Source organism: Rousettus aegyptiacus, unplaced genomic scaffold (assembly GCF_014176215.1).
Source record: "Rousettus aegyptiacus isolate mRouAeg1 unplaced genomic scaffold, mRouAeg1.p scaffold_m13_p_10, whole genome shotgun sequence".
Lineage (NCBI taxonomy): Eukaryota > Metazoa > Chordata > Mammalia > Chiroptera > Pteropodidae > Rousettus > Rousettus aegyptiacus.
The window spans coordinates 81,551,504-81,575,897 of record NW_023416285.1 but is presented as its reverse complement, the minus strand read 5'-3'; the positions used below and the strand labels follow the sequence as shown (position 1 = coordinate 81,575,897).

The 24,394-nt window shown below is 34.3% G+C and overlaps 1 protein-coding gene across 2 annotated transcripts in view; it reads right to left on the bottom strand.

Moving 5' to 3' along the window:
* Positions 1 to 24,394, bottom strand: part of MPP7 (membrane palmitoylated protein 7) — a 217,630-nt gene that overhangs the window by 37,349 nt on the left and 155,887 nt on the right. For both annotated transcript variants that reach the window (XM_016160774.2, XM_016160773.2), the window contains exons 7-11: positions 22,687 to 22,768; positions 21,789 to 21,874; positions 18,958 to 19,032; positions 18,573 to 18,769; positions 18,032 to 18,096 (exon numbers count right to left, since the gene is read on the bottom strand). In XM_016160774.2, the coding sequence (XP_016016260.2) occupies positions 18,032 to 18,096; positions 18,573 to 18,769; positions 18,958 to 19,032; positions 21,789 to 21,874; positions 22,687 to 22,768 (505 nt within the window). The remainder of the gene's footprint in view (positions 1 to 18,031; positions 18,097 to 18,572; positions 18,770 to 18,957; positions 19,033 to 21,788; positions 21,875 to 22,686; positions 22,769 to 24,394) is intronic.

Below are 24,394 nucleotides of genomic sequence, written 5' to 3'. Positions count from 1 at the left end.
GTGTCAGGGGGAAAAAAATCACCAGAGAAACATGAACGTTATCATGGATTACATTTACCGACCGCACAGATGCTAATTTTGTATGTGAAGGGGAAAAGGCGCTTGAGCAAACAGAAAATTCATCTCTGGAATGTTACAGGTTCAAAGTTGCTCTCAGTAAAACTTAAAGACGTGTTCGAATGCCATAAATACCATTGAATCTTTCAACTCATCTTGAGCTAAAAATAGAAATTCAAAGTACCTAATAAAATCATAGAAGCTAATATAAAATATCAATTTGCAATTTCCAAGGAAAAAAAAATTACTTAGGTCTTAAAAAGTTTTCCTGATATCACTGACAATTTCTAAAGTGTAGCACAGCATTACCATAAAAAAAAGAGAAAGCATATGAGAATTTAATTTTCTGCCAGCCAGCTAATAAAGAAATGAGTTCTTAGTTACATTCTTTCAAAATTATGAGAAAATACAGTATGCACACATAAAATTGAATATAAAAATATAGTTCTGAAAAGAGGGGAAAATTGGATTTGAAATTTTAATATATTTTTTTAAGTTGAGTCTATGCAACCTAAAATTCTCCAAGCAGGAATGGTTTCTTTCTGTAGAAAAAATATTTCCAAGTAGAATTCCAGACATGTTGAGATTATGCAGAGTTCTTTCTTGTTCAAGAAAGAACCTGTACCACTTTTGAAAGAATGCTTCTAAATGTTCTCTTTGTATAAATTTTATTTTTTGGAAAAATATTAAGGCCGTATATTTAGACATAGCTATATTTACCTACATAACATTCTTTAATAAAATGGATGAATATTGGCAGAAATGAGAATTTTTACGAAATTTAAAAAATAGGCAATGTAACTTGTTGAGGATCAATGGTGCTTACATATAGGCAAAATAAGAAACAGGTTTAGAAAAAACAGACATATAGATGGGTAAATAATAACATTTAAAAGAAATAACAGCAAATGGACAGTTTTGATTTTATTAAACTTTATGGTAAACACTTTAGTTAAATAGAAAGAACAGTCTTAACTTACATAAGTCCCAAAAACTGATCTTGTTTTAAAAGAATGCATGAAGTACTCCAGCAAGGGCAAAAGTGGAGAAAAATTGATGATTTTTCAGGAAACCATTTGCAAGAAATTATGTTTGAAGACAGATGCATGATAAGCAGTGCTTTGTGAAATGATTATAATGAGATTTCAATAATGAATTAACCAGAGGTAAAACATTCTGTAATTCTTACCAATCTTAAAAAAAAAAAATCACTCTTCATATGGACTATTTTGTACGGCATTAGGAAAAAGGAGAGAGAATCTTTAAAACAGATCATTGTACCATCAAGAAACAATTATCTTTAGGATGCACACACACACACACACACCCGAAAATGCACTGACTTGCACACCATCTACCAAAGCTAAATGAAATAGATATATAATTAAATATAAATGAAATATATGTCATGAAATAAGTGAAATATGTATATAAAGAGTATGCAATCTTTAAACATAGGCGGTCCTTGTGACTGGCCACCTTAAAAGGTACAATTTTCTGCAATTCATATTTACAGCATACTATCGATTTCCCTTCATCTTACTATAAAATTTTATGCAAATACCACACAACTTACATTAATTTCCCACTCAGTGGGCTTTTATTCCTTCCTTCCAAAAATGAAAGCCAAACGTTTTTTATTTGATGAATATGCTGACCTCTAAGAAATGTGGCATGTTACACATCAGTAAGAATCATACCACGCAATGAACATTTCTATCAGTGATAGCTTATTAAATGTGGTTTTAAGATACAATTCATATACAAATAGATGTTCAATTCTTGGAGTATTATAATTTTACTTTTTTCAAAAGAGTCCAGTTATTGTGGCATAGTATGTATTTTTCAAAAATGTAACTGATCATCAAGGTAAGGGCTACTTATATACACTTGTTTTGTGCTTAATTTTTATCCACTTCAAAGAAAGTGAAAATAACCAAATGTATTCACTGGGCCATTGGCCTAATTTTAATCAATAGAGGTCACGGGTCTACAGGTTGACCCCGGGCAGTTCCAGTTTTGGTTCCAGGTCTGCAAGGTAGATCACTTTTGTTTTTCCTTTCCTTCTGTGGACTCGGGAGACGCAGGGTGTGGAGGGGGATGGAACACAAGGCTAAGGTTCTAAAATAAGGGTCTCAGAAATTCTTCTTCGTAGCTTTTGGTAAAGCCCTCATGAGAAGGCTAAACTTCTTGATTATTTTCCAGAGCTTTTCTAGAACTGGAGAAAGATGTCATGTGCCAAGGATGGCTATAGACCCACCCTGTGTACGTGGGTGTTCTTTAAAAGCAGTGGCACTTGGGCGTATCTGTGAAAGTAGTGGTATCTGCTGGCATTGATGCACACCAGAATACTATGGTCATTTGTATGACACACAGTGACTAAAATGTTACAAATCCATTCCACTTTGTTGACTTGTATTGTTTAAATTACTTCTTTTAGTGAAGGAAACATTTGATATATGGAAGACATATCAAATCTCAAAAGGGTAACTTTTCCCTCAATGCAATGATTACCATGAGTATATTTAGAGTAGGAGAATGGAGAATGTGATGGTTAATTTTATGTGTCAAATTGGTTGGGACACAGTGCTCAGACCTTGGGTCAAACATTATTCTGGATGTTTCTGTGAAGGTGGTTTTTGGATGAGATTAACATTTAGACCAGATTACCCTCCATAATGTGAGTGGGCCTCATCTAATCAGTTGAAAAGAGATTAACTTCCCCTGAGCAAGAAGGAACTGTGACAGCAGATGACCTTTGGACTTCAACTACAACTCTCCGCTGGGTCCTTAGCCTTTGACTGGCCCGCCCTGCAGATTCTGATTTCCCAAGCCTCCACAATCACATAAGCCAATTCCTTAAACTCTCTCTTTCTCTTTGTGTATATATGTATGTTTGTGTGCATATGTGTGCACATTCTGTTTCTTGACTAATACAGAGGATTAAGAGGGAAATGCTAAATTTTAAATGTTAAAATTTTAGAATAAACATTTCCTAGTTAGTGCAGAAATCAACTTACATTTTAACATCCCTTAGAATAGAGAAAAATCAATAAATACAATTTTTGGTTCTCTGAAAGGATCAATAAAATGGATAAACTTTTATCTACTCTAATTGTAAAAAAGAGAGAAGACCCGAATTACTAAAATTAGGAATGAAAGAAGGGATACTGCTACCAACCTTGAGGAAATAAAAAGATTACAAGGAAATACTATGAACAGCTATATGCCAACAAATTAGATTGTTTAGAGGAAATGGACAACAAAAAAAAATTTTTTAATCCAAGTAAATCTTTAAACAAGCAAAGGGATTGAATTGGTAATCAAAAACTTCTCATAAAGAAAAAAGCCCAGGGCCAGATGGCTTCACTGGTAAATCCTATCAACTGTTTAGAAAATAATTAACACAATCCTTTACAAATACTTTAAAAATAAGAAGAGTAGGGAACACTTTCCATGTATGAGGCCAGTACTATACTGACATCAAAATCGGACAAAGATATCACAAGGAAATCTATAGACCAATATCCCAATTCCTCAAAATACTAGCAACCCAAGTTCGATAAAACCAAACATAAAAAAAAAAGATTATATACCAAGAGCAAGTTGGATTTATCTTATGAATGCAAAGTTGGGTCAATATATAAAAATTAATCAGTGTTAATATACCACATTAGGAGAATTAAAGAACAAAGCCACAATCATCTCAATTGACACAGAAAAAGAATCTTCTATATCCAAGATGAAGTAATCTTCAAATAGATAGTTTTACTACTTTCTTTCTAGAGGCCTTTTAATTCTTTCCCTTGCCTAACTGCTCTAGCTAACAACACCTCCAGTACATTAAGTGTCAAGAATGTACATGCTTGTCCAGTTTCGGATCTTAGAGTGATCTCATCTAGCTTCATGGCTTTAAATTTGATCTAACTTTGACAACTTCCAAATCAATACCCTGAACTCAAAGCTGTCTATCCAACTGCCTGTTTGACATCTGTTTGGATATATCAAACTCAATATATCCTAAATAGAATACCTGATCTTCCCCTGTCTAAACCCTCTCTTGCAGTTTTTCCCATCTCAGTAAATGGTGACTCCATCCTTGAAGTCATGAAGTCCAAAAACCATGCACTCGCCCTTGATTCTCCAGTTTGTCTGAAAATCCTGTCAATTCTGCCTTCGAAGTATGTCCAGAATCTCACATCTTCTCACTACATCCACTGATATCTTGGTAAAGCCACAGTCATTTTTGCCTAGATTCTCACATAGCTCCCTGCTTTTTCCCTTGCTCCCTGACAGTCCTTTCTCAACTGCTCAGCCAGAGTGGCCCTTAATGTACATCTTGTCATGTCACTACTCAGCTCATGATCATTCCATGATTTTCCATCTCACACAGAAAAGAGCCAAGGAATGAGCCTCTGCCTCTCACCATTCCATAACCACTCTGCTTCCTTATTGACCCATAACGTCCTCCCTTGTTCACTCTGCTCTGGCCACACTGGTCTCCTCACTGATCTTCACACATCAGGGCCCCAGGGCCTTTGCACATGCTTGTTTCATTCCTTGGAATGCTCATTTCCCACAAGCCTTCAGGCTTTTGCTCAAATATGACCTCAGGGAGGCATGCTTTAACTATCTTGTTGAAATTTGAAGCCCTATTTCCCCAGCTCCCCACATCACCCCATTTCTGCTTTACTTTTCCTCATAGCACTTATTACCATATAACAGACTACATAATTTATGTCTGTCTAAAGCCGTATCCCAATATGGAAATTCTATGAAAGGGTATTTGTTTTGAACTCTCTTAAAACTCCAGGTCCTAAAACAGTCTAGAAACATACAAGGCGCTCAATAAATACTAGGGGGGAAATCTAGAAACAGTATTAAAAGAAAGTTATATTCTGTTAATACCAGAAAAATACTATTAACCAGAGCTATACTGGATTTCTCTTGAGGGAGGACATGGAACTGGAGAGGGAGAGGGAAAGGAATTCCTGTTCAGTTTGTGAAAATTACGATAAATACTATTTCACTTTTAAACAATTTATTAAATAGAGCCATATGAAATTGCTGCCATTCTATTGTTTTTTGAGCTACAAAAACAGCAATTTTATATACTTTGACCTAATTAACATATAACTTTGATATAAATTTTTAAATTATCTTCAAAATTATGGTGTGGGAACACAAGAAAAATTAGGAAGAAAACCATTCAGATTTGGCTATAAAAATTAAAATATCTCCTTGCTGTGAAAATGACATAGAATAAGGTAAAATCCAACCCAAAAACCAGAAGAAAAGGCAAAAATGCATACAACAGGGAGAATATTAATACTCGTGACACAGAAAGAGCTCGTCAAATGACTAGGAGACTGATAAAGAACCTGATAGAAAAAATAGGCAAAGAAATGATAATTCAAGGGAAAAAGAAGAAGAAAAACTAATAAAGAGTCAGAGTATTTCACCAAATCACAGCATACTGTAAGGTGTTTAACCAAATAATACTTTTACCATAAAACAGATTGGTCATTTATGTTAGCATGTTGCTTATGAGACCTCTTTTAAAAATGCATAAGATCTGTAAGTATTTTAAGGATTTGGCTTTTGGGGGGAAAACAAAATGCCACGAAAGTCAATATTTTCAATGAATTTATAACAAAGTAATAATAATATAAAAAATATAGTATTCTCCCTTTTTTCCTCAGAAGATGTTACAAGACCCCCAGTGGATGCCTGAAACCATGGACAGTACGGGACCCTATCATATACTGTTTTTCCTATACATACACACCTATGGTAAAGTTTAACTTATAAATTTAGGCACAGTGAGAGATTAATAACAACATATAATAGAACAATTATAACAATATACTATAATAAAAGTTATGTGAATGTGACCACTCTTTTCAGGGATCCATTGCTGATCGAAGTCTCCATGTAGACTCAGTGTTTTCTGGCACATTACTGTCAGTCAGAACATGTTTCCTGTTCATGTTTTTTTACCCATGAATTTCATGCCTTTTCTATCTTAACTAAGCACTTATCACACACTGTGGCCATAACGTTAGCCGTCTGAGGTGCAACAGCAAAACTAGCGTGAATTTCTTTTTCCTTCTTCACAATTTCACAGAAGATTTGTTCTTACCATAGATCTTAGCAACTTCAGCATCTACTTTTTTTCCTTTCCTGATTAAGAACTTTCATCTGCTCACTTACAGGAAGCACTTTACATGTGGCTTCTCTTTGGTATAACCTAATTGCTAACACCAATGTCTACTCTTGCGCTCTGGGGCCATTATTAAGTGAAATAACGGCGACTCAAACGCAAGCACTGTGATAGGTAATGATTGGTCTGATAACCAAGGTGGCTACTCAGTGACTATTGGGTAGGGAATGTTTGCAGCGTGGAGATGCTGGATGAAGGGCTGATTCACTTCCCAGGCAGGATGGAGTGGGACGCTACTCAGAAAGGCGACCAACTTAAAGCTTACGAATCGTTTACTGAATTAATTCTGGAATTTTCCACTACTGTTTTTGGACTGCGGTTGACCATAAGTCATTGAAATTACAGAAAATGAAACCTTGAATAAGAAAGCAGGCAATATGCTTCTCTTCTCAGGTAACTTGCTAGATCCCCTTAACTCAGTCATAACGAAATAAACTTCTAGGTGCATGAAGCTATGGTGGTCTCTTGACACACAAGTGTCAGACAAGCATTTAGACCAAAAAGAAAGAATGTGTTAGGAGAATGCTGATATTCTGCGTAAGCATTGGCGAGACAGTAAGGAGCAGTGGGCACTGTACTGAACTGGAGAGCTTGTGTTCCATTTGATGAGTCAGCTAATTATGAGGAGTTGAGAAATGAAGTTGGTCAAAACTTTTGTTATAGGAGCCAGAAAATTTTACATAAAATTTCTCAGATTCAGGTGCCTAACAAAAATATATCTTTTGTTTAAACACATCTTAAAGATTGTCTGTGAGCCACCAGTAATGACACAAATTACTACATGATTCATGATATTCCCATTTCACCTACATGGTGCCCTACTTTCATCTGTAGTTGGGTGATACAGAATGGTCTCTTAGAAACAGAAAGCCCTTTGCTTTTACAAAGGAAATTACTTTTCTCGGTCCTGGAGTATCGACATGCTTAACTTCACCTGCTAAGGCCAAATTCTTTTATCTGAAGTACTCCCGTGGTCTCAATTCCATCTAATCTGGTCTGCTTTGGGGCTTTGTTCAACCTGTTACTTCCTACCTCAGACATTCAGTCCTTTACCATTGGTCCCGTCATCCATCTGTCTACAAAATTGATCCTATTTTCCTTTCTCACTGAACTATTCCTGTCCACAACGATGAAAACCTGGCTTTAACTCAAGCACTACCTTGCTTTCATTGCCCACGGCTCCTTGCAATTTTGCTTCCAGGAAAGTTATTTCTCAGATGTTATCTGTGACTCCAGATAACAGGGTTGTTGCTAGTGCCATTTTATCAGAATGCATTTTCTCTGAACTCTCTAAAGAAACCCGCCTTACTGATCACCTTTGCTTTTGTGCTTCGATTTATGTCTACTGATTAAATATTAATTTTATAAAAGTCCTACATGCTTTAAGAGATATACAGATTAAATATCCATATTTTGTTATTTGAGTGAAATGTTATACAAAGAATGGAGTGCAAAACTCAGGCAAAATGATAATAACTGTGTAAATGACAGCCTGTCATTGAAGGTCTCACGTTATTAAGTGCCATGCTAAATTTCCAGCCCTATCATCCACACGTTACCCAAACTTAAATATGCTTTGGGCTCTGCAACAGTCATCTCTCTCCACACTATTGCCTCTACCTTCATCCTCTGCTGCTAATGATAATTCCACCTAATCCATGGTGCCCAGTTTTAATGTCATCTCTTGTGAGACTGAGTCCCTCACTGTAACAGGTTTAAATGATCCACCTCTCCTCTGAATTAAGGCATTTTATGTGACACTCACGAGATAATGCTTTATGCCACAGTTATTCATTGGATGGCTATACATGTCCCATCTAATTGAGTATAAACCGTTAAAATCAAGGAGAGCAGTCACCCCTCTATTTTTGAGAGAGGTAGCAGCTTACAGTCGTGGCTGCCCATTTCTTGACCTCTCCCTGTATCCAAGTGCTCGGGTGGTCTCCTCCCACACCAGCTCTGGCTCGGCCATGACACTGTTTTGGCCAACAGGACATTAGCAGGTGTGATGTGAGCAGAGGCTTCAATGACACGTTCCTAACAGATTATTTTCTGCTGCTCTCTGGAACCCTGAGACCACCAGCTTACTGAGGAAGGATGAGGGACTACATGAAACAGAAACGAGTTGACTTAGCTCACCTCCCAGACCAACCAGACCCCAGCCAAACCACCAGACTGCACTGATCCACCAAGCCAACACAGACCAGAACCACCTGGCTGACCACAGAATCAGCAGAATAATAAATGCGTGTTGTTTTAAGCCATTAAGGTTTCTGAGGATGTAAGGGGAGGCATTAATTGATATACAGAGTATCTGGCATGCTTGTTTTGAATAAGTAAAGAATTAGTGAAATTTTAACCTTTCTCTGATCATTCAATTCTCTCAGTAAATTATAGCTTTTCCAGCCTAAAAATTGTCATGCTCTATATTTCATGCTCTATATTTCTGTAGAACAAAAAAACTAGAGAGCAGTGTATTTTAAAGGATAGAGTACAGGTATTATATCTACATAGATGTGGAATTGAAACCACACTTCACCATTTACTATTTTTAGGTCCTTAAGGAAATTCTGTAAACTTCCTGGGCCTCAATTTCCTTTTTGTAAACTGAATAAAATACTACCAATTTCACAGTATTTGAAATACTATACTATACATATTAAACACCAAATATAATATCTGACACATTTCTTCAGTAACCAAAAGGTATTATCATATACATTTGACACTTGAACAGCATAGGATTTAGGGGTGCTGACCTCTGCTCAGTTAAAAATCCACATACCATTTTTAGCTCCCAAAAAACTCAGTTGTTCTTCACTATCTGTGGAGGATTGGTTCCAGGACCCCCATGGATAGCAAAACTTCAGATGCTCAAGCCCCGTATATGAAACAGCATAAAACCATGCATACACATCCACCAGCTCTAAACCTCAGATGGAAAATACTGTTTTCAATCCATGGTTGGTTGAATTTGCAAATGCGAAACCTGGTGCTACAGAGGGCTGACTATATATTTACTGAAAAATATCTACATATAAGTGGACCTGTGAAGTTCAAACCCATGTTGTTCAAGTGTCAACTACAGAAGTATTAATCTGAAAATAAGGAAACTGAAGTTACCTATAAATCTATGTTTCTACACTATTACCCCTCACGACTGAAAGTAGAGAACTTGTGAGTGTGCCAATACATGGCAAGATTGGGGAACAGTCTGAAGTGAAATGAAATGCAGGTGATACTTCTGATGCCTTTAACAATTTCTAGATATCTTGGCTTTTGTTTGTAATATCCCTTGGCGTCGCCAAACTGGACATTTTTCCTTCCAATACAAATTAATCATAAAGTTTAAATATATTTGGAGCTGTTCGGTTAATGGTTATTTAGGGTATGGTGTTAAGGGAATAATAAATCATTAGAAAACAGAACCAAAAATTTATTTACAAAGAAATAAGTTATTTAGAAGCTTTGAATAATTTACAGCTAACCGGAAAATTTAGAAAGCTCCAGATACTTTTAATGGAGCAAAATTACTTAACACAAATGGATGCTTTTTCATCCTCTCTCAAAAAATATACAATGGTTTACAAAAAAAATATATAGCATCTGGAAAGCTTCTTGAATAATAACTACGGCATACTACAAATTCCTTTGTGTCCAACTCATTGAGCCTGTTTAATACAAAGGATCGTGCTCCCCCACTGAACAGCAGGACATGCTAATGCAAATATGCTAATTTAAGATAAAACAATATAATGGTTTTGAAGAAAGCAATAGAAAGAAAGAAATCCTCTTCCATGACCAATTGCTCACCTAGATAGGTTCCACTGTGGTTACCAGCATAGTCAGCATCTTCTGGATGGAGTGTAAAAGCATTCAGAACAAAAGCCAAGAAATAAAGCAGAAGTTAGATGCCCAGCCACAGATGCAAAAAGTAAACTACTTAAAACAATTATGTAAAGCACAGCACAGAACAGCCTTCACAATGCCACTCTTAAACATAAAACACTGTGTTTTATATTTAAGTTGAAAGTAGCATTTTGAAATATCATGCAATTCTTTTCTCAACCTTCTTCAGATGTTCCTTGATACAGTTCCAAGAAAATTATAAAAGACTTGCCTGAGATATTTATACTTTCACAGTTAAGGAAATGACAACACTTGATCCCCAAAGTAAATTCATTTTTGTAAATCAGGCTCTTTGATAATACATAAAATATAGCACTTATTTGGGCTCACTGGATTAGACAGAAAGGTTAAGATTAAGATGCATCCTTTCTTTTAATAGGAAAAGATTCTGTGTTGGAAAGGAATAAAGGCATAATATTTCTATTTTTATTTTGGCTTTTAAAATGAACAGATGAAAACATTTAAAAGTAATGTGTTATTAATTATTTCCAGGAATTAATTAATACTGGGCTATGCTTGTCTTAAAAACTTAATTTAAGCAGAGGAGTACTTATTATTTGGGCCTCTAATCTTTACATAAATATACCTCCACAACTAACAGAACAGCTCGTGCAGAAAGCAAGTAATTGAGAAGATTCTCCCCACATCCATATGTTAAGTCTTTCAATATGTTTGAATAACATTGTTTTCCTCATTCACCTTTTTTTTTCATTCAGACTACTGACAGTGAAAAAAAAAACATAATGTACTAGTTCAGATTACTTTCCATATTTTGGCTATATGAAGCAAAAACAAAAACAAAAAAACAAAAAACAAAAACAAAAAACATTCCTTTCTAAAACAAAGTCCAACCATGATTCTTTGGTATTGCAATGTCAAGATGGGAGTTTGGACGTACAATATTTTATAAACTATGTTATATTCAATTTAATCCCACACACGTTCACTAGACTATGCAGGGGAGCTTTTATACATGTACCTTTAATTTCCTCTGAGAAGCACAAAGAAAATGAAAAAGGAAATGATTAAATGTGCAGAAAATACAATTAAAGTAGGAAGATATTGCATCCAAGGGGGGGAAAAAAATCCACCTACCACACTCAACTGTTTCCTCATCTTAGAAAAGCCAAAGGAAAAAAACAAATGTATTTTAAATATTTCAAAATTCTTAGTCAACAAATAGAATTTATGAAAAATACACATTTTAAACTATACTCTTGGTCTAAAAAGAATGTATGTACATAAGCAGTAAAAGCATATAGCCTTCTTATAGCTTATTAAATACCTAAATGGGAAAAATGAGAAAAAACTGTCAGTAATTTTTTGAAACAATATCCTTCATAAGGGGATCATATTTATTTTTCATAGAACAGTTCTGTGTGTAAACTAATGTGTTCAACACTGAGGCTATTTCATGATAAAAATAGTAAAAACACTTCAGAAACAACCAATTTGCCCTTAAAATGCCTAAATCTAAATATTCTGTAAATTCAATAATATCTTGATAATTATCACCTTATTACACATGCGAAATGAGTCAGGCAGAACCTTTTAATTCTGTCTATAATGGTTGATGAAAGGGCTTGTAAAAAGCAATTCTTGAGTTACTAATGGGACAGCAGTTTAAGAGTTAAGTTTGACTTAGGAGACTCATCTTCAGTTAAAGGTGGAAAAAGAACTAGCAACTTAACAGAAGCAAAATCTACCCACAAGTCAAAGCAGAATGTATTTTGATACGTGACCTTATAGAGTGAGTGGGACTGATCAGAACAGTTCTTGCACACTTATGTCTCCAAACTACAGAATGGCAGTCAAAGAAAACACAGGAGAAAGTATATACTATGGCATTTTTGCTTTTCAGATACCTATGGGTCCTCAAACTGTATTGGTTTCATTTGAACAGTATTAGCAAAAATGACAAGTAAGTTATTATTATTCAGGCAATTATTATGAGTCACCCACACTGTAAGTTTATTTATACTTGTTTCTCAGCAGCTCTGAAATATAATACGCACCTAAACAAATTATTAGAAAATCAACAGTCAACTACGTGATGTACTCGGGTTAGCCAAGCCAAGCAATTAGGCATGCTGGAAATAATATGCATGGTGCTTAAAACTGATCAGTCTGCAATCTTAGAGACTCCACCATGATGAAGATTGTTAAACAGAGAGAACATTTTCTGAAGAAGCAATAGGATAGAGTATTGCACCCTTGATGAAAGAACCGGTGTCACGTAAAGCAGATGAAAAAAACCATGTCAATCACTCACACACAAAGCCAACTCACAATAAAAATAAACATATTTTATATTACATATAGTATATGTTTATTTCATATTCTAATAAAAGGTCATGACTATGCTATGTAAATTCTCAAAAGAATATTTCCTCAATGCAATACTTAAGGAAGAGAACAGTATTTTTAACTTAATAAAACACATATATGTATCTCCAATAGCAGGGATGCTTACTAGGCATCCAATAGAAAAACAAAGGAACACATTTCCTTACACTTAGCAAATTTGAACAAAGAGGGAAACTACATAAAAAGTGGAGAGATGGGATACTTGCATGATTCTTACTATCGTAAGGCACTGTTCTGTACACATTAAATACATAAACTTCTTTAATTTTCCAACTCTGTGAGGCCAATACTATACTCTCACCCCCGTTGTACAGATCGGAAATCAGAGGTACAGAGAAATGAAGCACTCAGAAGTGGCAAGACTGGGATTTGGATGCACACAGTCTGGCTCCAGTCTCAAATGTTTAATGGTTATGCTATACTGTCACACCCAAGTCACTGACTAATTACTCAGGCTTTAGGCTAGAAAATACGAGCTACAGGAGAGGTCAAGGGAAGTAAGTTTCTTTCAAGATTCCCGTCTACTCCCACTGCCGCCCGCCACGCCGGCCTCTGGGCCCCTGCCCCACAGCTTCAACCTCTCACATGTTTCTCCTCTCCCCAGTCTCATCTGCATCTTCAAGCACCAAAGAGCAGGACGAGAAAATTATAGAAAGCACAGAGGAGAGGCCAACAGGTCACAAAATGCAATTTTCTGTCTTCCACGAATGGAGTGGAAAGGCTCTCGTGAAGAGCATTTGATGAACCCTGCACGACAGGAGAGCTTTGCCATGCTGCTGGATGTCACTCTGAGGGGATATGTCTGAAACTCTGGACAAGTGGAGAGACTGTATGTATTTAGGTGATATTATTCACAGGGGCAAAGTTAAATCCCCACCTGAGAAACTACTTTCTTCAAATCCCCTCTGCACCCCACTTTCATCTCCCCTACAAGTCTGCAGTAATCCCTGACCACTGACCAGACCTCTAATGGTTAATCAGTTCTTACCTGCACAGCACTGGGTCCACAGGACAAAAGGCAAGAGACAGTATGACTTAGAACCCGTCATCTGGAGAAGCTAAAAGCACATCCCCTGAATAGTGTTTTACAAGCAACATCTTCACATATGGAAGGAGAACACATTTAGTGAAACAAAAAGTGGGCAAGGAAATTAGAAATGCCTACACCTCAACCACCTCATGACATTAAGGTATCAGACGTGTAATTTGCAGCCTAGATTGCACCTCTTTCTCCACAAACTCTAAACTCTAGCACCTCCCAGGGTATCAGTATGTATTGAGGGGGAAAAATACTTTTAGTATTTTTTAAAATCCCAGATGCTGTCACACAAAATCCCACTAATATTAAGAAAATTTTTGACAAAGTTTTAGACATACAAATGTAATCTAAGAACATTAGCCATCTATTTAATTCCTGAATTAACTTTAACATGTTAAACAGACATTATTTAAGATGCCAGGAGGAAGGAGCTTATTCAACTTGAAAAGCTGCATTACAACAACCTGTGGAGTGATGTTATATATTATTCTCAAATGTTCGGCCTTCCAAAACATTGGTACCATGTAGAATGAAATCATTCATTGACGCAGTATTTTAAATTCTGTGGCTGGTAGATAGTGATCTTCAGTCCCCAAAATGAACTTGTCTTTGAATGAACTTGGTCACACCCAGTTTGAATGGACCCCCTTAGGCAGCAGTTAAAGATCATTTTTACACACATGATCACAATCACAATTGGTTAAAACAATTTCTAGACTATAATATTTTGTGTTTTTACCTTCTAACCTTTAAAAGGTCAAAAAACTATACATTTTGGTTTTTTTATTACAAGAATTCTATAAGAGTTATTATGTAAAAGAAAATTCTTAAATTAATAGTATTCAGTCAGCAGTTTTAGAGATTTTCAGATATACTCTGATAACTAAAAAAAGAAAACTAAGCACTGTAAATATATATTATACTTCTGTATTCTTCTGTAAAATATACTATATAGAGAAGAACTTTTTCTAAATACCATGTAGATTGGATTTCAATATAAATTACATCCTACTAAAGTTAAAGTGATATTTATAATATTAGGACAACCCCTAACTTAAATACTTTGATTTCACTAGAAAGGGAACAAACAATATTTCAAGTAATCAAAGAGATTTACATTTCTTTTTAAAGGTTAGGTGATATCATATTCCTTTATATATGCAACTCAACTATAAAAATAAGCTTTTGGTAGAAAATCAGAGTACTTTAAATTATATCAACACACGAATTGCAAGCTGCCAAGTGTCTGTCATGAAAACCACTACTATATGCTACTTGAGACATAAGATACTTTCTTATTTTCAAAACACTTAACCTGTGCCTTTCATGTAATAATCTAAAAGTTGGTCATATCGAAAAACCTATCAGACTTTTGGGTCTGCTCTTCTGTCTCGAGTACTAGTATAAATCCATTATGTGAGATCCTATCATTAGATGAAAGAAGGAAGGAGGAAACAAAATTCTATTAATTTCTTTGTTGGATGAGCTACTCTAAAAAAAAAAAAAATAGGAGAAAGAGGAGATGAATCTCTATATCAACCTTCTAAGATTTAAGAATGTTTAAGAGTTTATGTTTTAGTTCTTAGGTATGTTTCATTTTAAAAGGCAAAAAAGAAAAAAGAAAAAAAAAGCTTATTTTCTGGATATGTAGAATCAGACTGAGGAGGAAATAACCAAGCATCAAGGATGAACACCACCCATACTGAGCATTTTGCAGAAGGCTGGTAGTTTTAAAACTTGAAAAAGTCGGTATTATCATAGCTCCTGATTTTATTTACCATGGAGCCAGGATCCAGCATTCTAAGCACAAATAGAAATACCAAGGTAATAGTACTGGGATTTTCCATTCCTTTTTGAATTCTATGTTGACAGTAACTGAACTCCTATACTTCCAGAGTCATCTTTCATGAACTTTTCCTCCATGGAAACTTTACTTACGATGGTACACTGTGAATCAAGTAAAGAGTAAAATCATAATAATAGAAGCAGCCTCTTTGTGGGAAAGTTAACTGGCCAACTTGATACATATTACTACCTGACTAAAGTTATTATTCTAAATTCAATGCTTAACAATATCTTCCTCGGTGTTAAGTGCACTTATAAAAATTTAGTGCCGAAAACTTTTATCAACACTAGTATTTTTCATAAACTTATAAATATAACATGACAGACTTATTCTTTTTCAGAGGTTTTACATTAAATCAGACACTTTTCTCAATGCCTTTCCTATGAGTTATTGTCATAAAAATATAAAGATTTTATATCAACTTTGTTTTTCTCCATAGCCTTATTCTATAATTTAGCACAGAGCATGATGACATAAATGTCCTATTAAATCTACGTACCAAATGCTGAAGTCCAGGAAGTGTTGAGTCAGATGGCCTTTAGAAGAATTAGTTCTTTAAAGAATCACTATCAACTACACAGGTTATAAAATGAAGTGCTTTAGCCTTTAAAAATGCTCAGAACCAGTACAATGATTTTTGCATAACTTGAGTTTAGGGATTTCTGAGACAACAGCAAAGAAATTTTAAATGGAATTTTAATTCTTTTAAAATCAAGACACTTGATTTCTATTTAGTTTTCATAGAAATATACTGTCTCTCTGAATAAAGCCATATAAACTCTATACTAGTGATTTAATTTGGATAATACTGACTAGATTTATTTTTATTTAAAAATAAAGAACATCTGTATATGAGAACACTATATCTCTCAGTGAACCAGAATCTAATAAAAAAAAAGAGAGAGAGAGAGAGAGAGAGAAAGAAAAGGAAGTGTGAAAGGAGAAACAGTAGGCATTTTTAAATGGTATTCAAGGACAAAAAGAAAAAAAAAAACATTCAAATGAGGACATTTCAGGAAAGATAAGTCCTGGAATAAATACCTCTCAGATTCCAATACTGAAGTATCAACATATAAAAGAAATTTTGCAAATTAACAAAAAGGCTTCATTAAAATTAATCCTTCTACACACACCCCTCGCTTTTACACACATTTATACTGAAACCAGTTTGAGGAGTGGTATTAAAAAGATAATCTATGCACGTTGTATAATTCTTTAAAGAAACATACATTTATCACAATTTTTAAATTTAAAAAAAATTCATAATTAAAACAAATTGTACATTTCAAAGTTGCCTAACACTCAGATTTGAGGATGGATTCAGATTCGAGTAGAATCACGTTTATTTCATTCTCAAGCTACACATATTTTATCCCACGTGCACCAGATATACAAATATATTAAAAATGTGCCAGCCTCAAATTTAAAAACACCTCAAAGGACAAGTCAGGTGGATGTTCCAAAGGTCCTTTCAAATGAATGAGCTGCCAATAAAAATTCATACACTAAAACAATGCAACATCCTGGTTAAACTTTAAGCTTTCTGATGTCACAATACACGTGGCATTCTACAACAAGTGCTTTTTCCTTCTCCCTGGACTTGGCGGAGCAAGAACAAGCAGGCTTTTGAATCAGTGCTGCATGTGGAGTATTTGCTTGCTTAGGAGATTTATACCGACTGCAGTTTGGCTCTCTTAAAATGTAATTTCTGGGCTATAAGCTTCTACAAACTGACAGAAATAACAGGAGATGTGAAAAATGCAACGATACTAAAAACAGATGTTGGTGTAAAATTCCAAGACCATTTATTTGCTCGCTTTGCCTTTTAATGTACAATTTCCATACTGAAAACAAAGGGCATTTTTTTTTTTTACACTTAAAATACCTAGAACCATGAAACATTTCGAAGAGATGAAACGGGAAATTTATGAAATGGAGACTTGAGAGAGGTGGGAAGTAAAAAGAAGCCGAGAGAAGTGTAGGCTGAAAGAAAAAAAAAAGTACACCTAAATCTACACTATCTTTTTCAGGAATCCCGTATCAGCTTTTTTTTCTCACCCTTATTTTCTTTTAATCTAGTCGGGTAATAACTCCAAACAGACAAGTTAAAGGTCAGAGTTACTATGATTTCTGGATAAGCAAGGAACTAAGAGGAAGAACAATTAATTGTTCTTCAGTATAACTGCTTTTGTGCCCAAGAATGTGGTGGAATTTCCCCCGTAATCTTTACCAGGAAATATCTTACCCAAACCTCCAGACTTTGGAGAAATAAAAAATGTGAATTTCAAGTTACATTTGTAAAATACCTAAATTCAAAAATCAAACACAGTAGTAGTAGTAGTAATCAGTTCTTTTTTTAAAGAGTGATTTAAAAATGGGTTTATTATAAATAACTCTGAACATCTCTTTCTTCAAAAGATTCACTTTAATAGTCCTACTATGAATGTCTTATTTGTTTAGTTCCTGTGAAATGATGATCCAGAAGCTATCACAGGTAATATGACCTCTCGTTCTACCACCAACACCTGCTTTAATAGTCAAAAATAAACAGCAAGATTTGGTTACTCTGCGTTCTTAGTAACAAACTTACATGATTTCCTGTTGGAAACTTTCGGAGGCTGAACTATTATTTCTGGTCGTCTCAGAGCCAGTCTCCTGGGGGAAAAGAAGGTCAATATGCCTATCAATTTTCAGTACAGATCCAAGATTAATATAATACCAAAATATTAAAAGTCTTAAGAAAAAAAAAAAGGAAAGTTAGTGGGGAAATGAACACGATGCAGTCTATTCAAATTAAGAAATAAATACGCTACTTTCAAACTTTTATAAATTACCTTCATTCCAAAATCTTTCTTCTTTTTTTCCCGTCTTTCACATCAATACAGTCTCAGATATTAATGTGCTATTTTCCATTTGCTTCATAACAAAAACCGAATATGACCTGGTACTGTCATATTATTTTTGGTCATTATTCATACTTAGTTAGACAAAACAGAAATCCAAACCTGAGGGATAAAGGATTCTAAGGCAAGGTTTTAGTGCTCATTTTATCACAACTATGCTGGAGTGATATTTTGCAGAGAATGAAAGGTCAGTTGAAGAAAGGCCATCATTACTTGCCAGTAGCTCACCTTTCCTGGAAGTGCTTTGAAGGAATCAAGCCTGCTCTGGGATTGGCATCACCTTCATGCTTTGCTTGCCACCATGTTGCATCATCTTGGCTCATAATCTGAAGAATATCTCCCTTTTTGAAAGAAAGCCCAGCTTCCTTACATGGAATTGCTTTATCCTCATTAGGGTCATAGTCAAAGAGGGCTTTGATAAACATCTGGAAAAAAGTTTCATTTAAAATGAACAAATATAAATGTGAAATGGCCAGCATTCTTCTAACTCTGATTTAAAACAATTTTTTTTAAATACGATATTAAAATAAACTTGTCATGACAAAGAAGATATGTATTAGACGAGAAAAACACTAGTTCCCCCAACAAAAAAAGATTATTAAGTAATGATTACCTTGCCTTCTTTAGATGGTGTCTCTTCTTTGATGCTGGGTATGATCTTAAATGTAATTGCTCCCTGTGACTGAGCCTTATATCAGAGGAAACAAAGAATTATTAGGCAACTTCTAGAGCCAAGAAAAAAGTAAAATAGGTTAGAAAACTAAATGCATCTAAAAATCTACAAGTATAGGGTTTCTACTCTTAGATCAAACAGAGGAAACTATTTTTGTAGAAATTCCTGTAACATGAGAAAGCACTAACGCTTGTCAAGTAAGTTAAAAAACATCGACCATTAAATCCACTTTTACCTCCTGTGCACTTAAAATGCCAATGAATATATTACCATCCATGTCAAGTTACTTTAAAATGGAAACACAGAATATGCACAGTGCCTCTATACAGATAATTATAAATGTTGAGAACAGATAATGTGCAAGGTTCAGACTATTATATTTAAGTATCAGCATCCATTTTTTTAGAAATAAAATACCTATAGTCAGTTATACAGTCAGAAATCTGTGATTTAATTAGTTGCAATGTTCATCAGAAAAAAATAAAGCACAAAAAGGAACATTTGTCTCAATTCTGGTTAGTAAGTAAAATACTAAATGTAATAGATTAATTAAAAGATGAAAGAATTGAGTATCTATTCTAATTTAATTAAAACAAGCAACAATACCCATAATTCTTTCTGACTATCTCAGACAAGAGTAGGTCTCCCTTTAACAAATTCTCATGTCATTCATCTCTCTCCTTAGCATTTATCATAACCGTATCTAAATAGTTATTTATATAATTATTTCTTAATATCTGTTACTCTGCTAACTGTAAGCTCCATGAAAACGTTTTTTGGTTTTTGTTTGTTTGTTTGTTTGTTTTTTAAGAGAGGGAATAAAAGAGGAAAACAGGCAGATACAGAGGAAAGCAGCGGTAAGGGAAGGAAAGGAGAGGGGAGAATAGGTAGATCTCTCTGAGGCTCATTACAAGGGGTGTGCTGGTCAGCAAGGATCTGTTTTATTTAAATTAAAAAAAAAAAAAAAGCCCTGATTTATATTGTTTGCCAATGTCCGTGGTATAAATACTCCCACCATAGCCAATTACAATTTACCAGTGTGAAGTCACTGAAACTCAAGCTGGGAAGAGTTGTATAGCTATTACAAGCCTAAGAAGGAAATCCAGTAAGCATAAAGACGCAAGTAAAATGGAGTTTTAACAGTATAAATATCAGAATTTTATGAAGGAATGATTTCAAAATGCCAATATCATTGTTGCTGCTTATCATAAAAGTAATTCACAAATCTTAGTAAGAATTCATACACTAAGTAGAGAGAATTCATACACATAGGTAGAGAGAAAATAAGTCTTCTCTATAATCTCTTCTCATTCTTCTAGTTTTGTGTGTGTGTGTGTGTGTGTGTGTGTGTGTGTGTGTTTTAATGTATGTAAAGCCCTTAGAACAGTGTTATTAAGAGCTCAATCAATGTAAGCAATTATCACTCTTATTATTAAGTAATATACATCTATCAGTCATTGTGATAGCTTCATGGTAATTCATCACATGAATAAATGATTACTCAATCATTACAACCTTGACAGTCTCTAAATATTTTTTGAAGATATCTTGTTTATACACATTTGCCAAATTAGTTCCTTAGAATTCATTTCCAACAACTGAGTTTCTTGATAAAGGGGTATGCAACTCTAAAATTTTGATAGTTTGAATAGCCATCTCAAAAGGCTCTATTAATTTAACTTAATACTAAAAGCATGTAAACATATCTATTTCCCTATAATCTGGCTAATTCTAGGCATTTTCAAGCTTTTAAATCCCCAATAATTTTCAGACGTCACGTTTTCTTTTGTAAATTGTGCATTTGCTTTGCCAATTTTCCTGTAACTGTTTTTTTAACTAATTTTTATGAACTCACCATGCATTAAATATTAGCCTTGTGTCATATATATTGAAATTTTTTTCTACAATCTCGTTTACCTTTTAAGTTTTATATCTGGCATCATTTTCTATATAGAACATTTTCAATCCTGTAGTTTCATTAGTTATTTTCTATTTGAAGTTACCACCACTAAAGAATTTTTTTTGTAATTTTTTAAAAATGTAAATATTTAATTTGTTGGGACTTATTTTTGTATGTGTGGTATAAAATAGGGACTGATTTTATTTATTTATAACTGAATCACCAATTAATCCAATACTACTAAATTATTTCATTTTTTTCCTGCTAATATAAGATGCCATCAAAATCATACACGAAATTTCATATATACCGAGGTCTATTTTGAAATACTACACTCTCTTTTTTATTTCTGTAGGTTCATAATATGTTTTTGTACATAACAGCCTCCCTTCATTTTATCCTTACAAATGAATATCGTCAAGGCCAAACATAATTTCATTCTGTTTTAGATTTCAGAAGACATCTGAATCAGTTTTACAATTTCATATACCTGGAAAGCACAGCATACAGTCTGGCTATGTCGATGAGAGAAAGAGAAAGATAAATGCATCGCTAACAACAAAGTAGATGACAGCTACTTAGTACCTAATTTGGGACAGGCTGTGTAATAAATTCTTTGCATACATTAGCTCATTTAATTCTCAAAACATTCCAGTAAGATATTTACCTCTTCCAATTCTCATTCTGGAAATGGAAACACTGAGGCAATAAAAAGATTAAGGTTATTTTCCACAGACACACAGGAATTAAGTGGTGGGACTGGAATTCAAACCCAGGAACGCTAAATTCGAATCCTGTATTCATAACTAAGTCTGAAAAAGAGGGACTCGGTTCATTTTTATTGCAATTTTAAAATAAAATTTCAGCTCACCAAAATCTGAATTATTTCCTCAGGCTTTTTATCCTCAACTGGTATCCCATTCACTTCCCTAAGTTCATCGCCAACGTGAATAAGACCTGAGAAACAGCAAATGCGGTAAATAAATCGTCAGTGTAACCTACAAAAGTAACTGTAACTGTATGTTGTCTCCACACATAAAGCATTGTTTGGTTCCCTTAACACATCTGAGGGTTGGAAAGGAGACATTCATGCGTCTGAGCTTTCAGATTATGTGCCTCTGTATAGCGATGAATCAATGACTACGACATACTGAACAACAGCTTCTTCCTCTGTGTGTAGAAACATGCATTATTTGCCCCATATAAAATAATTCTTATAGATTTTTTAAAAGAGTGTATTCTTTTCACAGTACCTCTCAAAGCAGAAACACTGAAAAAAGTCAATACAACTTTGGAAGCCCATGTAAATCAAGGCAGTAGAGATTTATTTCTCATTTATTTAAACAGGTTCCCATATTTCAACATAATGAAAAGTATCTTATTCTTGTTTTGCTATATTATATCAAAAGATTATTATTCCCTATTATATACTGGAAATACTATACATTAAACACATTTTCTTTTGTAAATTGTGCGTATGCTCTGCCAATTTTCCTGTAACATTTTTAATTTTTATGACCTCTCTATACATTAAATATTAGCCTTCTGTCATATATATTGAATTTTTTCCCTACGACCTCATTTGTCTTTTAAGTTTTATGTATGTCATTGTTTTCTACACAGAAAGTTTTCCGTTCTATAGTCCCATCGGTTATTTTCTATTTGAAATTCTCACTGTTAAAGTATTTCTCTCTCTTTTTTTTTTTAAACCTTAAATATCTGTTGGGATACATGACTTGTCTGTATCTGCTTAACATTTAAACTCTTACCGCTTCTGTCCGCAGCCCCTCCTCTCATGATTCTAGCCACAATGATGGCCCCAGTCTGCTCGTGTTTCTTAATGGTGGCTCCCTTTTAAGAAAAACGATATTTGTGGGTAAATATGTGTACTGGTAGTATGAAGGGGGTGGCAGAAATAAAGACATGCAGCTGGAAAAACTGAAAACAACTAGAAAAAAATAAAGGAAGGAGGTAGGAGAAACAGACATCATGCCATGTGTGTTATAAATGCTCATTACTAGGTACAAAAATACCTATCATGTAAAGTTTTCAGTAAAATTTAAAGATTTTTAAAGTCTAACTTCTTCAACACTATGGAAAGTACACATATCTTTTTTCCATTATTATATCTTGTATTTGAGTACCATTTGTTTTTTACTCTTTTAAAGGATTTCCTCATTTCACCTTTAAAATACACCCACAAAGAAGGTAGACTAATACAGACAAGGTTAAAAGAATAGAAAAAGATTATATAAATTGTAAAACTCAGGTCATCTAACTTTTAGTTCAGTGATCCTTCTATTACAGTATTATAGTAAAGGAGCTCAGTGATAATAATAAATAAAAACTTAAAACTCCAAAGTTAGTTACATTTCTTACCCAAGGCTAATATAAACTAATGGAACAAAGAACTGCTAGTCCAGGGTTTTTATGTACTAGGATTGTCCCTAGTATAAACAGAACATTTTGGCATAAGATTAGGAAACAATTTCAAAACGAATCCAGAAATTCTTCATTTATGGATGTTCAGAAGCAGATTAACTGAATGCTGCTTTGTCAGAACATCAGGCACAAACAGTTACTTTGAACATCTTTTCATGACTTTTCTTTCCAAGAAACTGACACTGGTTTCAAAAAGCTGTTCTACATTGGATCACGGGGCTAAAAAATAAGCACATTAGGTCGTGGCAAAATTCAACCCTTCCCCCCCCCCAAAAAAAAAGTGGGATTTTTCTTGTGCGCCAATAAACACATTTATATCACTAAAAAATAGATATATAAATAAAATTAGAAATCTATTTGTAGCAAGTATGTTTCATACATGACAACTATCAGATACATGTCACATTAGTAAAAATCATCACCAAAGCATGCATTAAGGCCAAAGTCTTGAATAAGCATCTCTCTATGGTCATAAACCTTGTCACCAATTACTCGTATTTTCTGCTTTTAAACAGTCAACTTGTAGTCAAGATTACTGGAAATTTAAAATTCTTAATACAACTAATTAGTTTGGTTAATTCAACTTTCATTTCCTTTACAGTGCATCTCAAACTTTCCCACCGAAGTATGCCAAATGGCAGAATGGTCTACTAATGTAATTTAATATCACTTATCCATATTTCACAGTTGAGAAACTGAATCCTGAATGGTTATAATTTGTCCAAGCACAGGTAATTACTGTGCAATAAAGTCAGGACCCGTCTAGGGCAAACTGTTCAGATTTGATAGTTTTAATTACCATTCAATCCTGCTTACCCTATTATCTTTAACTTTTTATTCATAAGGTCATAAGCTCATTACCCTTGTGAGAGCTTGTTTCCGAAATGGTGATAATCTTTCCTTCTTTGTAGGCATATGCCATATTCTCAAATCAAGCAGTGAAAATGACAAGATGACTTACAGATGCCACCTGGGCTTCTTTGAACACTTGCTCTATGGGAAACCAGCCGCCATGTAAGAAATCATGGCCAATGC